The sequence below is a fragment of the Macaca mulatta genome, chromosome 8, assembly GCF_049350105.2.
Source record: "Macaca mulatta isolate MMU2019108-1 chromosome 8, T2T-MMU8v2.0, whole genome shotgun sequence".
NCBI lineage: Eukaryota > Metazoa > Chordata > Mammalia > Primates > Cercopithecidae > Macaca > Macaca mulatta.
In genome coordinates, this window is record NC_133413.1 from 101,776,634 (window position 1) to 101,801,637 (window position 25,004).

Consider the following 25,004-nt stretch of genomic DNA (forward strand, 5'->3'; position numbering starts at 1 on the left):
GATGACTGACTCAAAGTCATATATTGGGAATTAAGAATTGTAGATTGCAGATTAGTAGTTTATATCTACTATTAAAATAGTGTGCTGATAGATTTACCACAGTGTGCTAATTTTGCTAATGCTCTGTTGTTTCTCTAGTCAAACAGAAACTTATTTATCACAGATCTTTAGTGCCAAGATAGTGTAGGAATGATAAACAATGCTACTAAAGGGTTATGTGTTGTTTTTCACATAGAAATATTTATTCAAATAATCTTTTTGGTCCCTTTATGGATAATTCAAAAATGTATTCATCATTACTAGTGAAGAATTATTATCAGTAATATCATTATGCTCTAAAAATATTTAAATCCTTTTTTCTCATGTACATTTTATTACAAGAAAACCTAGACCAACCAGAATGCCGAGGAAAAGAATGTTTTGATTAATAGAATTTTCTGGTTAATAAAGTATTGAGCAGAAAGTTTATTTAATTTTTAATACTTGTTAATATTTTCTAAACATATAAGATCTTTCTATTTGTATTACGAAATTTAACAGAGTGGATAAACTTTGTATTTTTTTTTTTTACTGCATAGGTATTTCTTTACAGTGCCTTGTTTAGAAATTTATGACAGTCATGCAATGAGAACTCAATGTCTGTGGCCCCAAGGAGACCTTTATTTATCTTTTCTTAACTAAATACTGAATATAAACTTTTTCAGCCTTGATGTTGCTTCATTTTTATAAAATTAAAATTTGACTATATCAAAGATGGATTACTTAAAATTACTGCAATGGTAGCTTGAATATTTGGCTCAATGTCTTGCACATGATAGAACTTCAATAAACAAGTTGAATAAATGAATACTTGATAACTGCAAATCCCCCTAATATGATGTAACCCAAGTATTGGTAGTGAGAAGAGTCTGGATCCTTTCTCTTCTTGTTATTCTACTTATTCAAGGTAAAATCTACGCCTATTTACAGACTTATTGTTACTATTACTATGCTAGACCCAAGTATTCATTCATTCAACAATATTTATTGAGTATCCACTTTTTTCCGAAACACCATTCTAGAAGTTGAGAATCCATCATTGAATAAAAAAGCTTATAGAGAAAGGCAAATTAGATAAAACACATTATATAAATATATTTGTGTGTGTGTGTGTGTGTGTGTGTGTAAATGTCTATGAAGTACTTTAGAAAAAAGCCTCACCTCTAAAGAAAATAATGAGAAGCAATACATGTGCTGTGGGTAGGTGATTTATCTCAAGATGGCTTGTTTATGCATATTGATATTTTTTCATTTTATATCATTATATTAAATGGTAAATTTAAACAACCAATATTACAGTCTCAAAATGAGCTGAACTCTCAATATGTAATGAACGAATATTATAGTTTTATTAAAATGACTGGGCAGTTCTGGTTAGATAGCTTACTTATTTATCCATACAGATATAAATATTATCTTTGCTTCTCTGAGATCTGGGGAGAAAATGTTGATCCTCAATAGGAATTTTTATCTACTGGAGCTCAGTGCATGATAGTGTATTCAGATGACTGGATTTATACCAGAAATTAGAAATTTAATGTGTGCTTAGGATGCCAGGAACTCTATTAAATGAGCATATGTAAATAGGTGTGTGTGCGTGTGTGCATGTCTATCCTTAGCCCCATTCCTATTTCTTTTTCCATATGCCACCCATCTATCATGAGCCTGTTTTAGCTTGTGATTCTCTCTGTGGGTCCACATGACAGTCATTAGAATGACACTCCTCACCAGCCTCCTTTCCTATTGTGTTCTTCATGCTGGTTGTAATGAGCTATCCACCCCCGTGTTCTTCTGGAGCATCTTGTGAGATGTGCTTTGCTTGATGAGCTGTAGTTTAATCCAGACAGACAATAAAAACCCTGGGGGGGTTTCTCATTCCATTCATTCTGGGGTGGTCATTTTTATTACTGCAAACACATGTTCTCAAAATGCACACTACAGCAAATTTTGTATGGCTTGGAAGTTTTGCATATTTCTACTCTTTCTTATACAGACAGTGTCATGGCATACTTTTAATACCCTATAAAACAGCAGAAAAGATATTCTCTAAATGCTTTAAAATACTTGGATGTTTGTCTTCTTCTTGACAAATCGTCTAAATAATATTCTCGATTTTATCCTCAAATCATGAAAAATCATCAGAAAGCATTTGGACAATTTGTTTTTTGATATCGTCTCTATCCCCATTCCCTGTAGAATATTTCTCATTTTGGATTTTTATCCTGGGATTGATTGAGTAGTGGGCAACTTTAAGTAATGAACTCTGTTCCTTCTGTAGAAATCCTGTGAACAGTTATCATCCACAACATAGAGACAGAGAGGAAAAATGTCATCTGCATCTAAGATAACGATGATATTGTAGTACCTACTTTTGTTTTCAAGTAACATGGAATAAAATAGAATTATGTGAAAAAGATAATAAGTAAAGCTTCCTGACCCCTAATGTGTTTATTAATGTATCTGATTACATAACTAGTGGTTTTTTGTTATTGTCCCTTTAACTATATGGATAAAAGGGGGTCTAGATAGCCTGCATTATCCTAATTCTTTTCACCCAGTGAGGCTCCATTTAATTGAGTACATTTTCTTTATCCTAATTCTATTATCCTAATTCTTTTCAGCCAGTGAGGCTCCACTTAATTGAGTACATTTTCTTTGCTCAAAAGAGTTAACATGTTAATGATAAAATTCAATATGCAGAATTCAGGCTCAACCTGATGCACCACCTTTATACCAGGTGCTTTTGATCCTTGGGCCAGATGGGCTGAGTTTTTTGAGGAGGAAACCTACTAAGCAGAATTTTATGATATTCTAAGGAATATAGTCCATATAAATTCTTTTGACTCATTATCTATATTATGTTTTGACTCAATATTTTGAGTTGTGGTCAAATTATATTTAATATGCTAAATAGAAAGGACAAAGAACACAAAAAAGTTAGGCTACTATAAGAATAATCTGTGTGCCAGAATAAAACTAATCTTTATCACCTGAAACTAGACTTGACCAATTCACTGTGGACAAATAGAAATGAAGTTATAAAAACCGGATTCAGCATGTTCAAGAGAAGGAGAAGTTAAGAGACATTTTGAAAATAAGCATATAAGGACAATTTAAAACCCTAAAGTTATTGAAGTGATATATTTTCAGAAGAGAAAACATGGAAGATACAAATAAGCTCTTATGCAGAGCTGTTAACATTCCAGATACATTCATACATATTTAGAAGCATGAAATTTTATTTCATCAAAAGTAATATCTATATTAGCTTTCTAGGGCTTTCAAAACAAATATCACAGACTGGGTGGTTTAAACAACAGAACTTTATTTCTTATAGTCCTGGAGACTGTGATCGAGAAGTCTAGATCAAGGTGATGGCAATTTTGGTCTCTTCTTAAGGCCTCTCCCCTTGGCTTGTAGATGATGGCCTTCTCCTTGTGTCCTGACATGGTATTTCCTCTGTACAAGGTTCATGTCTGTGTTCTAACCTCTTCTCATAAGGATACCAGTCATTTTGGATTAGGGCCCACCCATATGACCTCATTTTACCTTAATCACCTCTTTAAAGGCCCTATTTGCAGTATAGTCACATTCTGATGCACTGGGGGTTCAGACTTCAACATATGAACTCAGAGGGGGCCACACAACTGAGCCCATAACAATGTCAAACCATGCACATTTATTTGAAACTTTTCTTCTCCCACTTAGCATTATAACAGGAAGGTCTTTCCATGTCAATAAATATACATTTTGTCTAAAATAATGAATTTAATGGATGTAGACTATTATATGTATACATGTAACCTAGAGAATTCAACCAGTTCTCTTTTGTTTTACTCTTTAAATGGTTTCCATTTTCAATGCTGTTTTAAACAATGTTTCAGTGAATATCTTTGTAACAAGGTCTTTTCACATGAGCTTAATTATGTTCATAGCTTAATATTTTGAAGTAGAATTGCTAAGGCAAACAATAGAGCAGTTCAAAAGTGTTTATTTTATTTTTCAGCTTTATTGAGATATAATTGACAGATTAAAAATTGTATATGTTGAAAATGTACAATGTGATGTTTTGATGTATATATACATTGTGAAATGATTTCCACACTCAAGCTAATTAACATGTGTATTGCCTTCAAAGGCTTCCTATACATGTTATCAGATCACCAAAGGATTACAACAATTTATACTCACAAGGGCATGTAAAAGAGTTCCCATTTCTTCCCCCAGATTACACATTTAAATTATTATTATTTAAGCATCATTAATAATATGATAAAAGAAAAAATGCTTTCTTATTGTTTGAATTTACAGTTCTTTGATTACTAGTGTGATTGAGCTCTTTGTTCATATGTTTATTCACCATTTATATTTCTTTTGTTATCTGTTTATGTCCTCTGCTAATTTTAAAATCTTTATTTTCTATGACTTCAGGTTTTACATTTAACCTCTTTTAATCTAGAATTTATTTTATTCTGCTTAGTTTTTGTTTAAATATGATATATTGGATAATCTTTAATATTGGATAATGCAACTGTTATGTGTTTCTGGGTTTTTATTGTTTTAAAATTTTTCATATATATATACACACATATATATGTTATATGTTTTTAAGTTAGAGACCCTCTCTCTATATATTAATATATATATTTAATTAATATGTATTTAATATATATTTAATTAATATGTATTAATATATATATTTAATACACACACACACACACACACACACACACACACATATATTTAAGCTAGAGATGGGATCTCCTTCTGTTGCCCAGGCTGGAATGTAGTGGTGCAATCATAGCTCACTGTAACCTAGAATTCCTGGGCTCAAGGGATCCCCCCGCTCCAGCAGGCTCTTGGGTAGCTAGGACTACAGGGGCATGCCACCACACCCAGCTAATTTTTTAAATTTTTCATAGGGAAAGAGTCTTGCTATATTGCCCAGGGTGGTTTCAAACTCCTGGCTTCAAGCGATCCTCCTGTCTCAGCTTCCCACAGTGCTAGGTGGTGAGCCACCGCACCCAGCTTTTTCTTATATATTTTGTTATTAGTATCATGTTTTGACTTATTATAAATATACTTTTATGTTTGTTAGTATAAACCCATAAATATTTTCTTGCAACATTTTCTAATATATTCTGTGCGTTTAATATTCTGTATGAATTTGAGAACCACTATGTTAAATTTCCAGACAACGAAATTCCAGTTGAGTTTCCTTATATCAAACATTCATGTAGAGGATAGATTGTATTTGGCTGGCTATTATTATTCAGCACCTAATTTAGGGTTCTTTAAAATCTCAACCTATCTTTTTCGTGCTAGTAGATTAGATACTTACATAACTATCAATAACATTCTAAGTTGTTGAACAAAGAGTTATTGGCACTTAATTGAAACATAGCCTTTGATTTTAAAAAGGGCTTTAATATTGTTCTTTTGGTTGATTTTACTCTTACATTGATCCTACCTTTTCTGCCACATCAGATCATCCCAAATTACCAAGATTGTGTGTTTGATGTTAATGTATTATACTTTCTTCCTAGTTTCAGGCAAATTCTTTGATGTAGGTATAACTTCAAGCAGGGCTACACACTTTTAAAGACAAATAGTTGTATTGATTTCTTGACCATACTTTTCAGGAAGTCATGCACCCCTCCCCTCACATTCTACACTCTAAGTTTTACAAATATGCCCTTTAGGCAGAATATTTTCTGTCAGGTTTCTTCCTCTTACTCCCTCTATCATCTATAACCTGGCCTGGCCAATTCCCATTTATCTTCTTTGAGAAGCCCCCCCACCCCACCGCCCACTACCACTCAAAACCCTAAGTCATATATTTCAGGTGCCCTTTCCATGTCCGAAGCACTGTATGCATTAATTTGTTGTTTTACTTAGCAATTCCTACACTAGACCATGAGCTCTGTGAATACTGAAGCAATGTCTAAATTTTTTACTATGTAGACCTCGCAGTGGGCATGGTGCTTGGTATAAAGTAAGTAACAATAAACAAGTAAGTTAATGCTGAATGACTGAGAACATGTTAATATTTTACATGAAGCCAAATATCTGATGTCAGTTAAATGCCAGCTCTTAACTCTTTTGTGTGTGATCTATATGTGTGCTTATTTGCTTCTGGGGTTTGAGGAGGGCCCCAAAGTTGGGGAACCCATGGTTCCCTGACTGCTGTTAATGATGAATCTGCATATAAATAATAAGTTAAACATCTCTGCCCCTCGAAGTGTCAGGGATGAAGCCGGAAGAGTCATTCTCTTTAGCAGTGTTCTTATGTAGGAAGGTGCAAACCCTGAGTTTGATGAAAGAATCAAGGGTACAGAAATTTTGTAGATGCAAATAAATATATAGCATTAGCACTGACTACCCTCTTACCTATACCTTTCCTCTCCCTAGCCATTAAGATAGTTTTATAAAACATCATTGAGTATATTGGGGGTCATATTTTCATGTTAGTATATTATAGGTGACCCTGAATTTTGTTCGTATTTTTTCTCATTACTGTAGATTTATGCATATGTTTTTGAAAACATAAAGTCTGTGCGACTGGAAGCATTGCTTTTATCCTTGCTGAGCATCGTGGTCCTTGTTCTTGTTAAAGAGCTGAATGAACAGTTTAAAAGGAAAATTAAAGTTGTTCTTCCTGTCGATTTAGTTTTGGTAAGTATAAAATGAACATTTAGTTTTTCGCCACACAAAGCTTGACAGTTCTTGGGGAGATCTGCAGATGCTTACTATATTGTCTACAGTAACCCTCAGCTACTCCTGTCTCTCATTAAAGCAGGGCTAATTTGCGTGGCTATACAGTAATGTAAGAACAGGAAACATTTTGAGTCAATAATTTTAAAAAGAAAGCACACATGTTTTTAATTTATAAAACATTTCTCGTATGCTTATAATTTTTTATATAAATAAGAAAACGTATAGCTTAAAATCTTAAATAAGGAGGTACTTATAAGGGTGAGACTCAAAATATCTCTGGCATGTTCTTCTGTAAATTAATAAAATATGGTATCATTTCCTATTTATATGGCACCTATGAAATATATATAGAAATATTATCAATTGATAAATGTTCATTCATGATTGAAAGGTTTTTGTTACTTACCTAATTTTGCTTCATTGAAAGGATGCTCATGATTTTCATTGGCCAAAGCTGGTTCTCTAAAATATGTTTTTGTTGTACCTGGAAAAGCAATACATTACATTTTGCTCCTAAGGCTTGTGGCATTAGAAAATATATTCTGAAATTTCAAGAACCTCTAATGGGAACTCTTAACTATACAAAGAATTAAGTTGAAAATAAAATCTTAACGTATAACCACAGTCTACTAATTTACTATCAGTTGGCTTTAGTATTTTAATGATCTTTGAGTTATACATGTATATGATAAATGTTGTCTAAATAACTTTATCTATTAAAATATTCCTTCTAATTGTTGAAATTATGTAGGTTTATGTACAATTATAAGGCTAGCACATTGGAAATTAACTCTGAAGGCTATGACTCATTTCTATACAACTAATACAAAAGGCTTCTCTCCATAACTAGGCCATGTATTATCCTATACTCTTGATAATTTGTTGAGATCTATATAACATATGTGATTTATATAATATATATGTGTGTGTATTTCAAATAAGTCATAAAAATACAGAGTATTATGATTATTAGTTTTCACAGCAACAACTGTGAAACATACCATCTTATCTCAAAGTCCTGTAGATATTAAGAAATGCTTATTATATCTTGGGAAGCTATATTGCATAAGTTTCATAAAACCAAAAATTGAAAATAACCTTAGGGAGGAAGGCTGTTAAGCTGGTAGTAAAACATTTGCTTATTCTCTGCAAAACCAGTTACAATTATTCTTACAATAAGATTAAAGGTATTCCTTATATACGTGTTATCCCTAACATTTCTAAGACCCAAGGCAAAAGTACCAATGCAAGCCCCAATACTTGTAAGTTATAGATCAAAATGTTAAATATAACAGATTCTGTTTTCTTATGTTGACAAATATCCCTTAGTGATGACTTTGAAAGCCGGGTTAGAACAGAGAATTTTCCTAGTCATTTATGTTCTGCCAGTATGGGGCAGAGTGGGGAGACCCAGCCTCTTGGTCTGCTCCCTCTCTTCACTTTCCAGCTCTATCCCACCTGCCAGGAGATTCATATGTATATGTGTGGACACCTCTGTCCTCACGTCCAGGCTCCAAACACATCGCCACTCCATCACCACTACGACTATCTCTTTGCCAACTTTCTTGAGCTACCCTGGGAGGATGGACTTCCAGAAGGTGCCCTGCAAGCAGGCAGAAGGCCATTTGGGCAAGGAATGATAGATTCTTGAGTATCCAGATTGTGGTTCAGAAAGAAGGGGACTGGTTTACGTTGGGCACAAACTCCCTACTCCCACAGAGCTCTCTTCTTGTGGGAAAGTCTACAGTTGGAAGAAGTCAGATTAGAACCCTCGGAAGCAGGGGTCCCCAACTTCCGGGCCATGGACTGGTACCAGTTCATGGACTGTTAGGAACCTGGCCACACAGCAGAAGAACATGACTGCCTGAGCTCCGCCTCCTGTCAGATCAGTGGCAGCATTAGATTCTCAGAGGAACACAAACCCTGTTGTGAACTGTGCATGTGAGAGATCTAGGCTGCGTGCTCCTTATGAGAATCTAGTGCCTGATAATCTGAGGTGGGAACAGCTTCATCATCCCCAAACCATCTCCCACCTCCTCTCCCAACCCTGTTCATGAAGAAATTGTCTTGCACAAAAAGGATGGGGATTGCTGCTCTAAAGCACTAGTCACACCTGGGGTGCAATCCCCTCTTGCCCAGGTCTAAGGGCAGTACTGGCCTTATACACACATATTGAATTAATATTGAAGAAGGACCAATTACTCAACTGATAAGGAAAGTTTAATTTTGGTAAAGAAATACAGCGAGGAATAAAACACTATCTGAAAGGCTAATTCTGTGAGTTAGAGCACTTAATTTTAATATTAATTGTGTATCAAACATCCTGTATACTTCAATTTTCAGTAAGAATCCAGTATCTTGTAGCTATGGCATATTTTCTTTACAACTCACATTATTTTCTGACCTAGAATAGATGTTTCATGATGATTATGAGCAATTATAATTTATTAATTGGCATAGGAATTTTTAAATATGTTAATATGTCTGATTCTAAACTAATAGCCTGAATCTTTAGCTACTACTAGCTTCTTTAGAAAATGCTACTATTGTATCACAATATTTATAAAGTTTAACAATATCACCTTTATGGTTTTGTTGCTTTTTATCTTTTTCTTTAAGTCTTCAGGGTGTTTTGCTTTTTAAGCCTATTTCATGTTTTAAAAACCTCCGCAAATTCAGCTAAATATCATCACAGAGAACAGAACAACAGGAATAGGGGAAAAACCTACAAAATTATATTATTGGGCATTGATTATTAGATATTCGTTATTTTGCTAGTGTGAATTTGTTATACTTTTTTCTGGCCATGTATATTGTAAATTTGTACTTTAAGTGAATTATTGATATGTCTCTTTTACAAGACGATTTACTCCAAACTGATACCATAATCATGTGAAATTTTTAATATCTATTAAAATTATCAGAAAAATGAAAATCGATGGAAAACAGTAGACTGCAGTGGCTGGTGAACTGGGCTCTGATATGCATATTAAAGATGATTATGGGTATAGGCAGGGAACATATAACCTTGCTTAGCATATGTCAGTAACAGAAGGATAGGGTATCTGAAGCTCCATAGGGGTCATTTTAAAAGCATTGAGCCCAGCAGGCTGTGAAGCAGCATGTTTCACTATAAGAAATCATAAAAGCTAAAAATTTAAAAATATTAAAGGAGACTGTAAATCATCATTGATTACTAACATGGATTAGGAATGTTGATGCAATATCTCAAACTCTTGAAAGGCTGCTGTCATGGAGAGAAAACGTGCTGTCTTACGAAGCATCCCTTCATATCATGGGAGGCAAGTATTTAGGTTGGATTGTGCTGTCTTCATGCACACACACACACTCCTGCATCCTGTAGTTTTTCCCCTACAAAATTGGACATAATTGAGGTGACAAGGGTAAGATATTAGAAAAGCCATATGATTGGGGTGTCATCTAATTTGGAGACTGTCAGTGCTCTCAAAACTGAGTGACTTCTTGACTTTTAATATTTTGTTTATTTTTAAAAGTCTGTGCAACTGCTAGATTATTCTTGATGTCTTTGTGACATGATAACAATGTTTACTTTTAAAAATTGAAGGTGTTTGAGAGGTCATTAATGTATATTTTTTCTTTTTGCAAATGGAACCACACAGATTATTGCTGCATCATTTGCTTGTTATTGCACCAATATGGAAAACACATACGGATTAGAAGTAGTTGGTCATATTCCACAAGGGTAATGTAGTGTATTTTTTAAAAAATATTATTTGTTTGTTTGTTTATTTTTGATGGAGAAAGGGACAGGGAGTGGGTGGGTATGAATATTTCATTTCTTAATTCTAATTAATTTCTATTACAAAATGATAGAAATACACACTTCATGTGTCGAGAAAGAGTAACTTCCTAGACTTCACCTATTACTAAGGATGTTGATAATTTCTTTATACAGCATTACTTCAGGTAAAAGGCGTGGGAAATATTTGCAAATATATTATTAACAAAATAGAGGGCATTGACTTTGCAAATTAGTTATGATCTGGGATTTAGTCAGCCCTATCTCTTCCTCACCACACATATTCTATGACTATTTTCATTTCAGTTAAATCATAGTAAAAGTAGACAAGCATCATCTGAAATAGCAAACCCTAGGCCTGGGTAGTATATAATCGTGAAAGAGTGGAAGTGGAGAAGAAGGAGTAGTTCCCTAGCTGGCCTTAGCCTTCCCCTCACCACTAAGAAGGAGTTTAACAAAAGAGATGTTCACCCTAAATGAGCAAAAGGTTGTACCACATATGGGCTGAAAGAAAATGAAAATATATGAGGGAAGGAGGACAGTATCTTATGGGTTACTCCCTTTGAATGGGCTGCATTACATGTACACTGATAATTATGAATTTGGGGCAAAGTTACAATTGTTGAATCCTATAAATTTTTATCTTCCAATCCCAAATTTTGGTTTCTAATTACATGAAAATGGAGAAACAGTAGAAAAATTCTCAGGAATTAAAAAGGGAATGTTAAAAATCCTGTTTCTATCACATATAGACATAGGCTAATGTTGATTATATGAATCAAATTGAATTTTCTCGAAGATTCCTGCTTTTCTACCTTTGAAAGTCAGTTTGTTATTCCTTTTATGCCAATTTGTTGTTAATAATTAGGCTCACTCAGTCTTCATGAAACTAAGTTATTTTACTTTGAAATGATTTTGTATAGCATAATAACCTGTAATGATACAAATCAATTTGTCTTAATGGTTTACTTAAGTCGGTGGGTTAAAATTTAAAAAAGTGTGCCTCTCCTCCATCACCTCTAATTCTCCTTTATTTTGAGTGACCTTTCCAGACCCTTCTGCTAAAGGAATTATAACAAGAACATGGCTTTGAACAGAAGTGGAGCTGAGATTGCATTCCAGCTCTGCCATTCACCTTGTGATGTTAGATAACTATTACCTAACCTTTCTCAAAATGTTTTCTCCTCCATACAGTGGGTATAATGATGCTTGGTTTGGAGGTTGTTGGGAGAATTAAGTAAAATAGCTATTATGAAAGGGCCAAGCATTCTACTTACATACTGGGTATTAAAAATCAACATGAATTCTCTTCCAGTTTTCTTCCACTATTGCCTAAGGGATTTATTTATTTATTTATTTATTTATTTATTTGGTAAGTCTCCCAAGGAATCATCAGGGATAAATAAATAACGATAATTTGGCTCAAGTGGTTTTCAAAAAACAATTAGACAAGGGCTGGGTATTATTTGAGAAAAATATTTTAAACAGTTCTTTGAAATGGAAAAACAACTATGCTCCTATATTTTGAAACAGAGAGTTAGTTAGATGGAGCCTTTATACATATTTTTCTTAATGGATGTTAGGTATAGTTAAGTGTACTGTGAAAGGATTGAGTTAAAAAACATAGTTAAGATAATGAACTCAATGGCAAATTTAGGGATTAACTCAAGAATTGTAGCTCACAGTAAACCAGTGTTTGCATACAGCACTGTAGTATTCAAGGGAGGAAATACAGTCTTCAACACCAGCCAAATAAATTTTGGAAAGGTTCAAATGAAGGAATGCTCCAGATTTGCTTTTGTTCTGATACAGGAAATTTCTGTAGAGTCAGAATTTCTGTGGTGTAATCTGAATTCCCTGGGCGTAAATGCCAGTTAAATGCATGGAGCTGTCCCTGTGGTGTTCCTTGTAATTTTGCTTTTCTGCTAAATAATGTTGAAAACAAAGGGCTTCTAAGGGCAAGGCTGCTTGGTTTTCTCATGGGTATTTCACTTAGTCTATGTAAACTTCAGAGTCATTACCACAGTTAAATTCATTGCAAGTTGTTACAGAAATTACATGAAGTTTGATGACTTCAATATGGTCCTTCTTTCCACAGAATTCCTTCACCTAGAGCTCCCCCGATGAACATCCTCTCTGCTGTAATCACTGAAGCTTTTGGAGTGGCACTTGTAGGCTATGTGGCCTCACTGGCTCTTGCTCAAGGATCTGCCAAAAAATTCAAATATTCAATTGATGACAACCAGGTGGAGTGTGCCCCCAGCCCCTCTCCACTCCAGTTGTATCACTGCACTGTGCACTCCCAGATCCTAAAAATGTTGAACTTATGAAAAATAAAACTTTCCTAACTGTATAGCAAGAGTGGGTTGAACAAAACAAAACAAAAATATCAAAATCATTCATAGGAAGCTAAAAACCTGGCATTAATGGTTCATAATACCTTTCATTTTTGTTAAAATAAAAGGCATCATGATGTTCTTTTTGATTTGTTTTTAGGAGAGAATCCAAACAGATTTATTATTGCATGCTAATATTTAATAATTTTGGATTTCTAAGTACAAATAACACTAGTATTACTTTTAGTAAAAAAAACCTAAAGAATGTGAGGGTCTATTCTTAGAATACCAAGGGATATAGATTACACTGATCATATTTCTGAAAATGTGTTTGCCCATGTCCTGTTTCAAGTCCTGTCATGGTGGTTCTACAGAGCTGTGCTGGTCTACAGAGAAGTTGTAGTGTGGTAGTTTATGAATATCGAACTACCTGTGTGCAAATCTCGTTTTCACACTATGTGACCTTAATCTTCTCTGTGCGCCAATTTTCTCATCTTTACAAAAGCAGATTTATTCATTCCACAGATATATGTTGAACCTAATATATAGTAGGCACTAGTCTAGGTACAAAGCATACAATGGTGAGGAACGCAGACCATGTCTTTCTTTTACTCGAAACCTTCCAGTGACTTCCAGTCACACTCAGATTAAGAGCCTCTCTCATGGTTTACAAGGCTCTACATAACCTGCGAATACTCTTTTCCTCTTTGGTCTCATACCCTTTTATACTCTGTGCTAGCAACACCACCTTGCTTCTCCTTGAACCCACTAGTCATGCTTCTGGCTATGAATGTTTACACTTGCTCTTCCCTTTTCTGGGAATTCTGTTCTCTCCAATACCTGCTTAGCTCCTCCATTTATTTATTTATTTTAAATTTTTCTTTTCTAGAGATAAGGCTCACTCTGTTGACCAGGCTGGAGTGAGTGGCATGATCATGGCTCACTGCGACCTCAACGTCCTGGGCTCAAGCCATTCTCCCACCTTAGCCTCCGCAGTAGTTGAGACTTCAGGCATGCACCACCATGCCTGGCAACTTTTTTTTTTTCATTTTTAAAACATGGGGCCTTGCTATGTTGCTCAGGCTGGTCTCAAACTTCCAACTTCAAGAGATCATCCTGCCTCAGCCTCCCAAAGTGCTGGGATCATAGGCATGAGCTGCCATGCTCAGCCAAATGCCTCTTTTAGGCAAGGGAAGCCAAGAATGAATAATTGGTTTAGCATTGTGAAGGTCATTTGTGAAATGATGAGAAGAAAAACATGACTGTGGTGACTTAAAGATGGAGGAGAAATTGATGACAGAGAGCATTACAAAAAATAGTATTTCCCTATAAGGTTGTTATGAGGATTAAAAGAGTAAAGTGCTTGAGAACAATTTCTTGCTCATTGTAAGCACCCAATAAATGTTAGCTATTTGTATTGTAATTGTTAAATCCCAACTGGTGGGGACAACAAAATCTGAATACAAACAAGCCTCATTATGTGACAAATTGTACCTGCAGTCTCTAAAAGTCGATTATGATTAAGATATTATATATTCTCTCATTATGAATCTTGCAGGAATTTTTGGCCCATGGCCTCAGCAATATAGTGTCTTCATTTTTCTTCTGCATACCAAGTGCTGCTGCCATGGGAAGGACTGCTGGCCTGTATAGCACAGGAGCAAAGACACAGGTAACTGAATTGTTCCGCAGGGACAAAGTTCTGCTAGGCCTTTACTCCCATTCTAGGAGAGTGGGAAGAGCTAGCTTCTCTTTAAAGCCCGAAACTATTTTCAATAATTTAATTTTTTTCAAAGTTGTTTTAAGAAAGTCCTTCTCTCTCTCATCTCTTTCCTATAAATGACACTTCCGAAAGCTAAGGATTCAACAAGCAAACTAAAAAATTCTGTACAGATTGCAGCTTTGTGGTTAGCAACCTTTGAGGCCAAAGCTCCCTCTAGTGGTGCCTCTCTGTTTCTTTCTTTCTAATCTAAATGGTCGACATGACGTTTTCCCATTTTTAACTTCCTTTAAATAAATAAAATAGATTATATGAAAAAGAAATCAGTCATTGACACTGAAATTTCTGTCGATAGAGTTGTACAGGTATTTAAATGTATAATAAGATATCAGCACATATTTTAGGTTAAACAATTATTATATTTTTTAGGAACTCAAATCAATTTGACATGTATTGAGAGCCTGTGATATACCAGGCATTCTGCTGGGTACTGGTAAGATGATGATGATGATGATGATGATGATGATGATGACAATCCTAGTGATGGAGATGATGCTATTGATGATGATGGTGGCGGTGGTGGAAAAGATATTGAGTTGTGAGCCAGGCATTGGCTGTCATACTTTTGTTATAAATGAACTTGTTTAATCCTATGAAAAGTTAAACCTTTAATGATTTAGGCAACCTTAAGAAGGAGGTGTAATTATTATCCTCAGTTTCTAGATGAGAATGTTGAGGAAAAGAAGGTTAAAGTAACTTACCCAGGTCATAGAGGTAGTAAATGACAGAGCTGAGATTGGAACCCAGATAGATTTGCTCCAAAACTTGTGTCCTTAGCCACTATTTCTTATAAGAAAAATCATGAGTATCTTAGTGTAAAAAATTAATATTAACAGCTAACCGTTATTAAAACAATTTATGTTTAAGATAGGAATTAAATGAGAACCTTTAAAACATTATTTGTGCCATTTCACACATTCATTGGGAGTCTTCCATATTAAATACTTTTTTAGGTTGTTGAATAATTAATTTTGAAAAGTATGTGGTTTTTGACTTTGTGGGCAAGTGATCAACAGATATTAAAATATCTTTAAATCTTGTGCAAAGTCACTTCACTAGTGGTGGGGCCAGGGTACAAGCCCAGGTTCTGGAGCTCAGCGCCGAACCACTCACTGTGTTTATTGAGCCTGACTCTGAAGATAGAAACATAGTACATCCACTCTGGTAAGAAACCAGGAAGAAATAACTATAGAATCCAGCAGGCACGATAACTCACACCGGTAATCCCAACACTGGGATTAAATTAAATCTTTTAATTTAAAGATTTAAATTAAAATATAGCATAAAACCAACTAATAAAACTCATATCAGTGTATCGTAGAGTACATGAAAGGAAGCAGTAACCAATTCTGAATGTATTGTAATTTGACAAATAATTGCCACAACTCATCAGCTAAGAAGTAAAATCCTCATTCAACCTTGGTTTATATGGCACAAGTAATCTGATGGATTTTTACACGGCTAGGATTTTCAAGCGTAGGGTCATCTTTTGTAGTGGCGTAAATGTTTTTGCAAACTATACTCTCAAATATTAGTGATCTAAATTTGAAGGTTTAATATGCAGTGAACTTAAATATTATTCCCTACTCTGATGACTCTTCTATCTGTAAAATCCTAGATTCCTATAGCAGTTTTTTTTTTTTTATTTTGGCAGAGTCTTGCTCTGTTGCCCAGGCTGGAGTGCAGTGGCACCACTACTGCTCACTGTAGCCTCAAACTCGTGGGCTGAAGTGATCCTTTCACCTCAGTATCCAGAGTAGCTGGAATAACAGGCATGCACCACCACACCTGCCTTTTTTTTTTTTTTTTTTTTCAATTTTTAGTACAGATAAGGGTCTTGCTTTGTTGACCAGGCTTATTTTGAACTCCTGGCTTTGAGAAATCCTCCAACCTCAGACTCCCAGTGTTGGGATTACCGGTGTGAGTTATTGTGCCAGCTGGATTCTATAGTAATTTCTTCCTGGTTTCTTACCAGAGTGAATGAATGTATTATGTTTCTCTCTTCATAGTCAGGTTCAATAAACACAGTGAGTGGTTCGGCGTTGGGCTTCAGAGCCTGGGCTTGTACCTTGGCCCCACCACTAGTGAAGTGACTTTGCACAAGTAACTTGACCTCTCTGGCATAAGTAGACTTGGTTGTTAAAGTAGAATTACTGCAACAACTAAAGGAGTAAATAATGCTTATTTAACACAATGCTTGAGCACTAAATGTCCTTAAAATGTTAACAATGATCATTGATTTTATTATTAGTATTATTTAAAAAATAGTTAAATATGTTTAGAACCTTTTCTTAACATTTGATATTAAAACATCCTGGTATGGTCGAGACGCAGTGAGACGGTTTTCTAGTCCAAGTTGCCCCTTGACTGTGCGGCAGGATCTTGAGCAAGTTAACATATTCATTTATCACGTGGGCAGAGAAGGTTGAAATAGAATCTTCGAAGTGTTTCCACTTTGAATGTGTTCCATACCTGGGGTTTCCTTAGGCATTTCCCTGCTTTTCTAATTACTATTTTAGTAATAATCAATCTATATGATTCATCTTTGTAATCTTTAATATTGTGTGTCTGAAAGAGAATAATTTGAGAAAGCTTTATACTTATTTTAAATTTGGGATTTTTTTTTTTTTTTTTACTTTAGTTGGGTGTGCCTATGTTTGTTTAATATGGCTCGGATAAAGCAGCGCCCCTTCTCTTCTCTGTTCTGGAGGCCTCACGTTTGAATGACTAGTACAACAGAATGTTTCTAAGGACTTTTTATTTAATAGGAATTTATTTTTCTGCTTGGTATTCTATTCATCAGACTTCAAAAGAAATGAAAGATATCTGACAAAACACTAGTCCAGGAAAACAAAGCTCAGTGGCAGAATATTTTCATGCTCCTCTGCTTGTTGAGATGGTCACTAATCTTTTCTACAGCTCCCATTAAATTGCACAGGGAAAGAATCTGATTTAATGTGCATACTCAAATTGAAGATGCTTTCCCATGGTAGTCATTTCAGACCTTTAACACTGCAAGTGTTAAGTTTATGTGGGTAAAACTGATAACTGACATGGTTCCGAAAAAGCACTATGCAAGCCAAGCCTTAAAAGTTTTGTTCTAAATAGACTATTTGTGAAAGCAATTTTCTATGTAACATGACTTCACAGAAGAACCCCTTAAATGGCTCTGACTCTCTTAGGGACTAGATTTATATCCCATAAATTGACATAGATGACAAACAATCTTCAATTTTTAGGCTAATGACAACCAATCAAAGGATCAGTGATAATCATCTTACACTTGTTAATGAATTTACCAACTGACTTTTACTCAGAAACATTTCTGGTATTTCTGTAGAAATGGTATTTCTGTGCAAAGTTATCTTTACAAAATGCAAATGTGGGCATGTTATTTTTGCTTAAAGCCCTTAAAAGGCTTTGCATGGCTCTTAGAATTCAGATCATTCTGCTGTCTACCAGGCACTGAGTGCCTCCTGGCACAGCCTCCTCTTGGCCTGTTCTCCACCTCATTCTCAGACCTAGTCCTTCTCCAGCCCTTGTGGGTTCCAGTGTCTGTTCCCTTTGTTTTTGAGGCTGCCTTTCCCTTCCTCTCTATGTGAATTCCTCCCATCCTTCGTATCTCACTGCCACTTCTGGGTCTGTCGTGTTCCTCTTTGTCAACGTCCTTAGTGCTATTTGACATTAAATGTTCATTAGTGTGATTATATGATTGATGTCACCCATCTATCCTTGACTTAAAGCTACTGGAGAACACAAAACCTTGTCTAGTTTGGTTCAGTGTATCCTCAGTGGCTAGCCCAGGACCTGGCATGTGGTAGGTGTTAGATAACTACTACAGAAAAGAATGAATGACAAATGAGAGCTTCCAATAACTGGAAGAGAAAACTACCAGTTTTGCTGACATTAGAAGAGACTGGTCAGGCTGGACAGGTTTTTTTTTTTAATTACTGCTTAATATCGCACATTTACAGAAAATCCCATTTAAAACCAGGCTTAGGATCATACACTTTAGAGAAGCATTATTGAACAGAAACATAATATGAGCTACACAGATAATTTAAATTTTCTAGTAGCCACATTTTTGAAGTACAAGAAATTGATAATTTTTATTTTATATTTTAATTTACTTAGTGGAGTCAAAATATTATCATTTTAATATTAATATTTCAAAGTTAATAATTTAAAAGTTATTAATGATATTTTAACATTGCTTTCTTCTTGGTTCAAGCCTTCAAAATCTGGTATTTTAGATTTCGGGATACCTTAATATGAACTAGCTACATTTCAAGTCCTCAACAGCCATATGTGGCTGTTTTGACAGTGAATTTAGGACAATTTTATCTAGAAGTGAGCTGATGGTAAAGACTTCCAGTGCTTTAGAAAATGAAACCAAATGTTTGAATTGGAACAAGAGTTACTGATCATTTGATACCAAGTGCCCTGGTTATTACACACAATTCTATCTTCCTTTATGAAGAAATCCTTTTTACAGTGACCCCTTTTAGATGTGACACCTAAAGCATGCATATCTAAGAAAGGCCTTTAAGAGACTAAGAAATTTGTGGCACAGATTAGACAAATAGCACAAAAAAATGTTACACTTCTTCCTTTTCTCCTTCCCTGTAAAGAACGGTTAAGTATGGGAGGCAGCTCAGTGTCCCCTGGCTTTCTTCCCTGCATGCTTCTCTTCACTTCCAACAGAGGAGATCCGCTGGTGCTCTGCAGGGAGCTCGGGAGGCATAACCAGGAGGGATGAGAAACTGCGTCTGCTGCACAGGCAGCTCAGCCATGACTGAAAACAACAGCTGGCATGTTTTTCTGCAACACTGAGATTGTCTCCGCACTCTAATTCACCAAACTGTATTCCTTTATTCTTTCAAAATTTGGCTAATTGCTTTCATCTCCTTTAAAACCTTCTTAATCTAGCTTTAGTTATCCAATGTCATCTCTCTGTTTTTTTCTTTCTGCCCTTTCCCATTTCTTTTGCCATTCCACTACTTTCCACAAGACTACGCATGCAGCGAGTTCAAGAACTGTTTACGCATTCTTTGACAACTACTTAGGAAGTAAATGACTGGTATCTCCTTCCACTCCCAACCAAATATATAGGTATGGCTAATAAAAATGCATGTGCGGTCATCTTTGTAACTAACATACAGCATATAAAATAATTGTTTGAGAACGTAATAAGAATAAAATATAGATTATTTCATTATCTTTTATGCAGAATTAACTCTTAAATATCAGTAGTTATGATTTTCAAGCAAAAATATATTTGGACATTTAGTTGGTATGACATGGAAAGAAAGAGTTAAAGAGTAAAATCCTAGCCAGTGTTTGCCCAGTGGGTAATTGTGTGAACGCTTTACTAATTGCAGTAGAAGCCAACCTGAAACTTATTAAGAAGGAGCTAGTTTTGTTTTGTTTTCTGCAATTAAAAAAGGAACAAGCTCATCTCTTTTGTTCTGGTTTTAACTTGTTTTTCAAATTTTTCTAAAGGTAGGTCAGAGCAATGCAAGAAAATATTACCTCATATGCCAAGTAAAATATACGAAGAAAGTAGATGATACTTGAAATATAGCTTAAGTGGGTTATTATGGAATCTTGAAGTTAGAGAATTCTATTTTATACACTACAAATATCTGATCTTAATTTGAGCTCTTTTTGAATTTACTGAGTTGGCCAATTATGGAATGATGGCTTTCATTGCATAATCTCAAAGATATTTTTACAAATCCAAATATCAGTGTCCTGGCTTCTTCTTTATGAAGAGAATGAATACCAGTATTTTGAGAGCTTTGAGGGCAGACACTATAATATTATTAATTTCCATGACTGGAGAGTATATACGCTGCACAGAGCTGGTAAGAGTTTCTTGTCTGATTAGATGAACTTATCTTTTGACCAAGGGCATCAACAATGATAAGGCAAGTGCATTAAGGGAGCTAACATAATCCATTTGCTTATGGTCTATTTCATTACATGACTTACCATTAAAGGTACACAAAGTCTTTTTCACCCATAGTTTGTCACTCTTTGCCAAATAAGACCCATTTAACTCTTGACTTATTTTGATTACAAGACTGAAATTGTAGTTCAATTGTTGTTGATGAACATACAAAGCACCATGTAAATAAAAGATAAATATTATTAGAGAAAAGCCCAAATGTAGTTGTGATTTACTGTTTTAAAATAGAATTATTTGGTTAGGTTGTAATTTCTATAACAGCTTTAGTGTATTATAATAAATTTGGGAATCTTAAAATATATTTGGTGTTCTTGGATCCCAATTCAGTACATATTTCATATTACCTTCATGCTCTCGAACTCCCTAGCTCTATGACCTTGGCATAATGACCTTGCCTCTCTGTGTCTCAGATCCTTCCAAGTAGTTGCAACTGCAACTGTCCAAAGTTCATTCCATCTCCTAAGATTTAGGGCTTTGCTGTCAGTTACATTGTAAAGATATGAGTGAAGAGTCCCACAAAAAGGGTACATGCCATTGTCTTTTGTCTTACAATAAACCTTAGCTGTATTTTTTTCTTTTCATGTAAACATGGATTTACTGGATCACTGACTGAGCTCTCTGACTGGATCCTGTGAGCTGCACTCTGACACCTACCTGTTTGCAGTCTAGTAGAATGACAGGCATCATATTTTATTGTTTAAAAATTCTTACGTAAAATCACCAATTACTCCTAAATGATCAGTGTAGTGACAATTTGGTGTACTATAACTTCTTTTATGGGCAATCATTAGTTCCCCTACTGATTTAATTCCCAGGTAAGAATTGTTTTTCCCCTTTGTATGCTGAAGAGTGTTTGTGATGAGTTACACAAACTATAGAAGGGAGAACAAGCTCCCTCAGCCTCTCCCAACAGGGAAAGGCCCTGAACGACTGCTTGCTTAGCAGAATAATTACAGCTACTGCCACTCCACTCTCCCTCTTCCCATATATACACCTTTTAAGAGTACCAGGTTAGGACAAGTGCTGGTGCTGGACTGACCCTGGGTGTGGACATATGCATGTAAGCAATTGTTAGAGATCTCTTCCCAGGTTTCTTTATTTTTTTAATTACTAAAAATAAGGTTTATGGAGGTATAATTTAGATATAGTAAAATTTATCCTTTTAAGGTATATGGTTCACTTTTTTGAAAAAAAAAATTGCTGTATAACAAGTAAAATCAAGATATAGAATATTTCTATCACCGTAAAAAGTTTTCTCATACTCCTTTGTAGTTAATTCTTTGCCTTTACCTTCAGCCTCTAGCATCCTATAATTTATCTTTTTTTTAGGATGTCATATATATGAAATCTTATAGTATGTAGTCTTTGTGTTTAGGTTCTTTCATTAGCTCAATGATTTTGAATTTCATCCATATTTTTTTAATTGCTGAGTTGTATTGTATAGATGTACTGCAATTTATTCACCAATTGGTTGATATTTTAGTTATTTATGATTTTGGTGTTTATGAATAAAAGTTCTATAAATACATATTTAGGTTTCACGTGGACATGTTTCATTTCTCTTAGCCAGTCCTGAGTCATAAGGTAAGTGTATGTGTAAGTTTATAAGACACTGCCAAACTGTTTCAGAGTAGCTGTACCATATTGCCTTCCCACTAGCAATGCCTGAGAATTCCAGTTGCTCTGAGTTTTTGCCAGCCTTTGATATTGATTGTTTGTTTATATATTTATTTTTAATTCAAGCAATTCTACTAGGTCCAAATTCCCTTTGATATCTCCATAATGATGTTCTAGGCATCTTCGTGACCCTGTGAAAGCCTTCTTTTCTCTTGTTAGGAAGGCAGTTTGGCCAAATGTTTTATTAAGTCCTGAACATTTGCTTCTGTGAAATCAAGTTCTTCATCAAGTGGAATATGGCTGTAGGAGTCAGGTGAATTGAATTGCCTTTTGTCAGCAGGCTGGCTGGTTAGAACATGATACTAATGGTCTTTCAGGCTTAGTAAAATGAAGCCTGTTCCACTGCCAGAGATCACTCCCATATCCCATATAACTACTTCACAACTGGAGCCTTTACTAACAAAGAACTCCAAATAAGAGGGTAAATGCTTCAGTGGAAATTATCAGCACAGAAGTACCCTAAGCCACATATTCAGTTATTGCCCAAACAACCTCCTACAAAATAAGGAGGGGAGTCAGGCTAAACACCAACAGGCTAAAGAACTTTTAATTGAAATGTCACTTTCACTATTAAACAAAAAAGCCATCGCTGTGATGTGTGATAAAAGTTGATGGTGTCCTATTTCTTTGTGTGAAATTGCTTTTCTCTCATCACTGACTTAATTTGATTGCACCAGTTTGTCAGCTGTCACATTTAACTTCCCTTAGCTGCAAAATACAGATAATGACAGTCTAAGCAATTTAACAGTTATGTGCCAACATTTTGTTTCTTCTAATCAAGATAAACTAAAATTATCCCCCCACCCCATAACTTTGACATAATAAAAAAGTTCAAGGTTTTCTTTTTCCTTTTTGTCTGTCTTGTATTTTACAGGTGGCTTGTCTAATATCTTGCATTTTCGTCCTTATAGTCATCTATGCAATAGGACCTTTGCTCTACTGGCTGCCCATGGTACAGTAGTGCTTTTTCACTATCTACTTTTTAATTTAACTTTTCATGAGAATCACTATATATAAAATTTCTTGGAAGTATAACCTCAACAATCATAAATCTAGAAACCATGTTACAGAAGTAAAGTCTGAATGAGGGAGGTATGGAAAGCTACCACATTTGAGGCAGGCATGGGAGGGGGTACTGTGGCTGTTTTTTTTAAGTTTTTGTCTCTCACATAAGAATGGCATTGTGGAAATAGATTCATTCCGTGCTCATCTGGAGGGTGAAATTAGGCATAGTCGGTTATAAGAAGTATAAATTTTACTAAAACTTTGTTAGAAAAACATATGTGCTAGGGCAAGGAAATAGGAAACAAAATACAGCTTCCCATTGTTGATATGTCTGTTATACAAAGTGACTCAGAACATTAGTGCCAGTGCTTCACCTTCTTCTTCATAAGGCTGAGGCACCAAAGGAATGCAAAACACTGGGCTTATGAGAGCCAGTCTCCATCCTTTGTTATTCTAATTTTTCACGTGTGTAGTGAGAATAAACCATTTCCATGGGAGGATCTTCCAATAATCAAGTTTGCTTTTCAAGAGAGTTATAAATATCTTCAGGTGAAGTCAGATAATTGACATTTAAGGCAATTATAAGAAAATATATGATGTACATATTTAATTTCATGCAACAAATATATTTCAAACAAATGACCATGAATATGTATAGTTAAGAGGGCATTGAGCTTCATGACATTCACCCTTACAGTTTACTTATTTTCTTTTTGTTCTTATTGTTTAGAATTATACAAATATTACCTTATGAATTTCTAGAAAATATATTATTTTCTTAAAGTACAGTAATAGGTTAGTTTTAAACAAAACAAACATTGCTTTTGTCTTCTAATTGGTGATTGCTTTTCTCTATTAAGTACTTTAAAAACAAAACAATAAAATACCTTGGCCCTTCTAAATTTACGTTACAATTTTTATGTTGCTTCATCTTCAACTTACATTTTATTTCTAGTGTGTCCTTGCAAGCATTATTGTTGTGGGACTGAAGGGAATGCTAATACAGTTCCGAGATTTAAAAAAATATTGGAATGTGGATAAAATCGATTGGGTAAGTAGAAATTTGACCTAAAACTATCCCTTTTCTGCTTAAACTTATGTTACCAAATACACACTAATAATTTTATTTGCAGCAGATAGATTTAGCCATTTGAGACTTGTACACTTTACAAACTACCATTTATTTTTTCCAAAATCTTAATAAAAGCATTGAAATATATATGAAACAGAAATAGAGTTTGGTCAAATTTTGATGAATGTGTAGTTTGAGAACTTTTAAAGAAATGCTAATAATTTCAGTGAATTTGGGATGCCTAATTTACAATATTAATTAATTTTGGAAGTAAGACTTACCAGGGAAATAGACACTAATAGAAATGTGACAATTTATAACCTGTATGAAAAACTATCATTAATCACTAAGAATGCATGCTGCGTACATATAGGGTGAACCTCTTAATGGTGACCACTTTCATTCTAAATACGAAAGGTGTCATGAATTGCCTTTTAAATGGGTTACATTAAGAGGACCATGCTTGAAACAGATTAAAATATACTGAACCATGATAAAGTATGATTTCTACTAACATAAATAGCCCACGGATTCTAGAGAAACCTATCTATGCAAGAGCAATCCAGAATACTCTCCCTCTCCAATATGGGAGATGTACTTCATAAGTACCCTCTGTTTAGCTTTAC

At 34.8% G+C, this 25,004-nt stretch overlaps 1 protein-coding gene across 2 annotated transcripts in view; it reads left to right on the plus strand.

Annotated features, from left to right (window-relative positions):
* Positions 1-25,004, plus strand: part of SLC26A7 (solute carrier family 26 member 7) — a 143,967-nt gene that overhangs the window by 77,922 nt on the left and 41,041 nt on the right. For both annotated transcript variants that reach the window (XM_015145681.3, XM_015145682.3), the window contains exons 6-11: positions 6,562-6,714; positions 10,398-10,480; positions 12,636-12,783; positions 14,432-14,545; positions 23,176-23,253; positions 24,262-24,357. In XM_015145681.3, the coding sequence (XP_015001167.2) occupies positions 6,562-6,714; positions 10,398-10,480; positions 12,636-12,783; positions 14,432-14,545; positions 23,176-23,253; positions 24,262-24,357 (672 nt within the window). The remainder of the gene's footprint in view (positions 1-6,561; positions 6,715-10,397; positions 10,481-12,635; positions 12,784-14,431; positions 14,546-23,175; positions 23,254-24,261; positions 24,358-25,004) is intronic.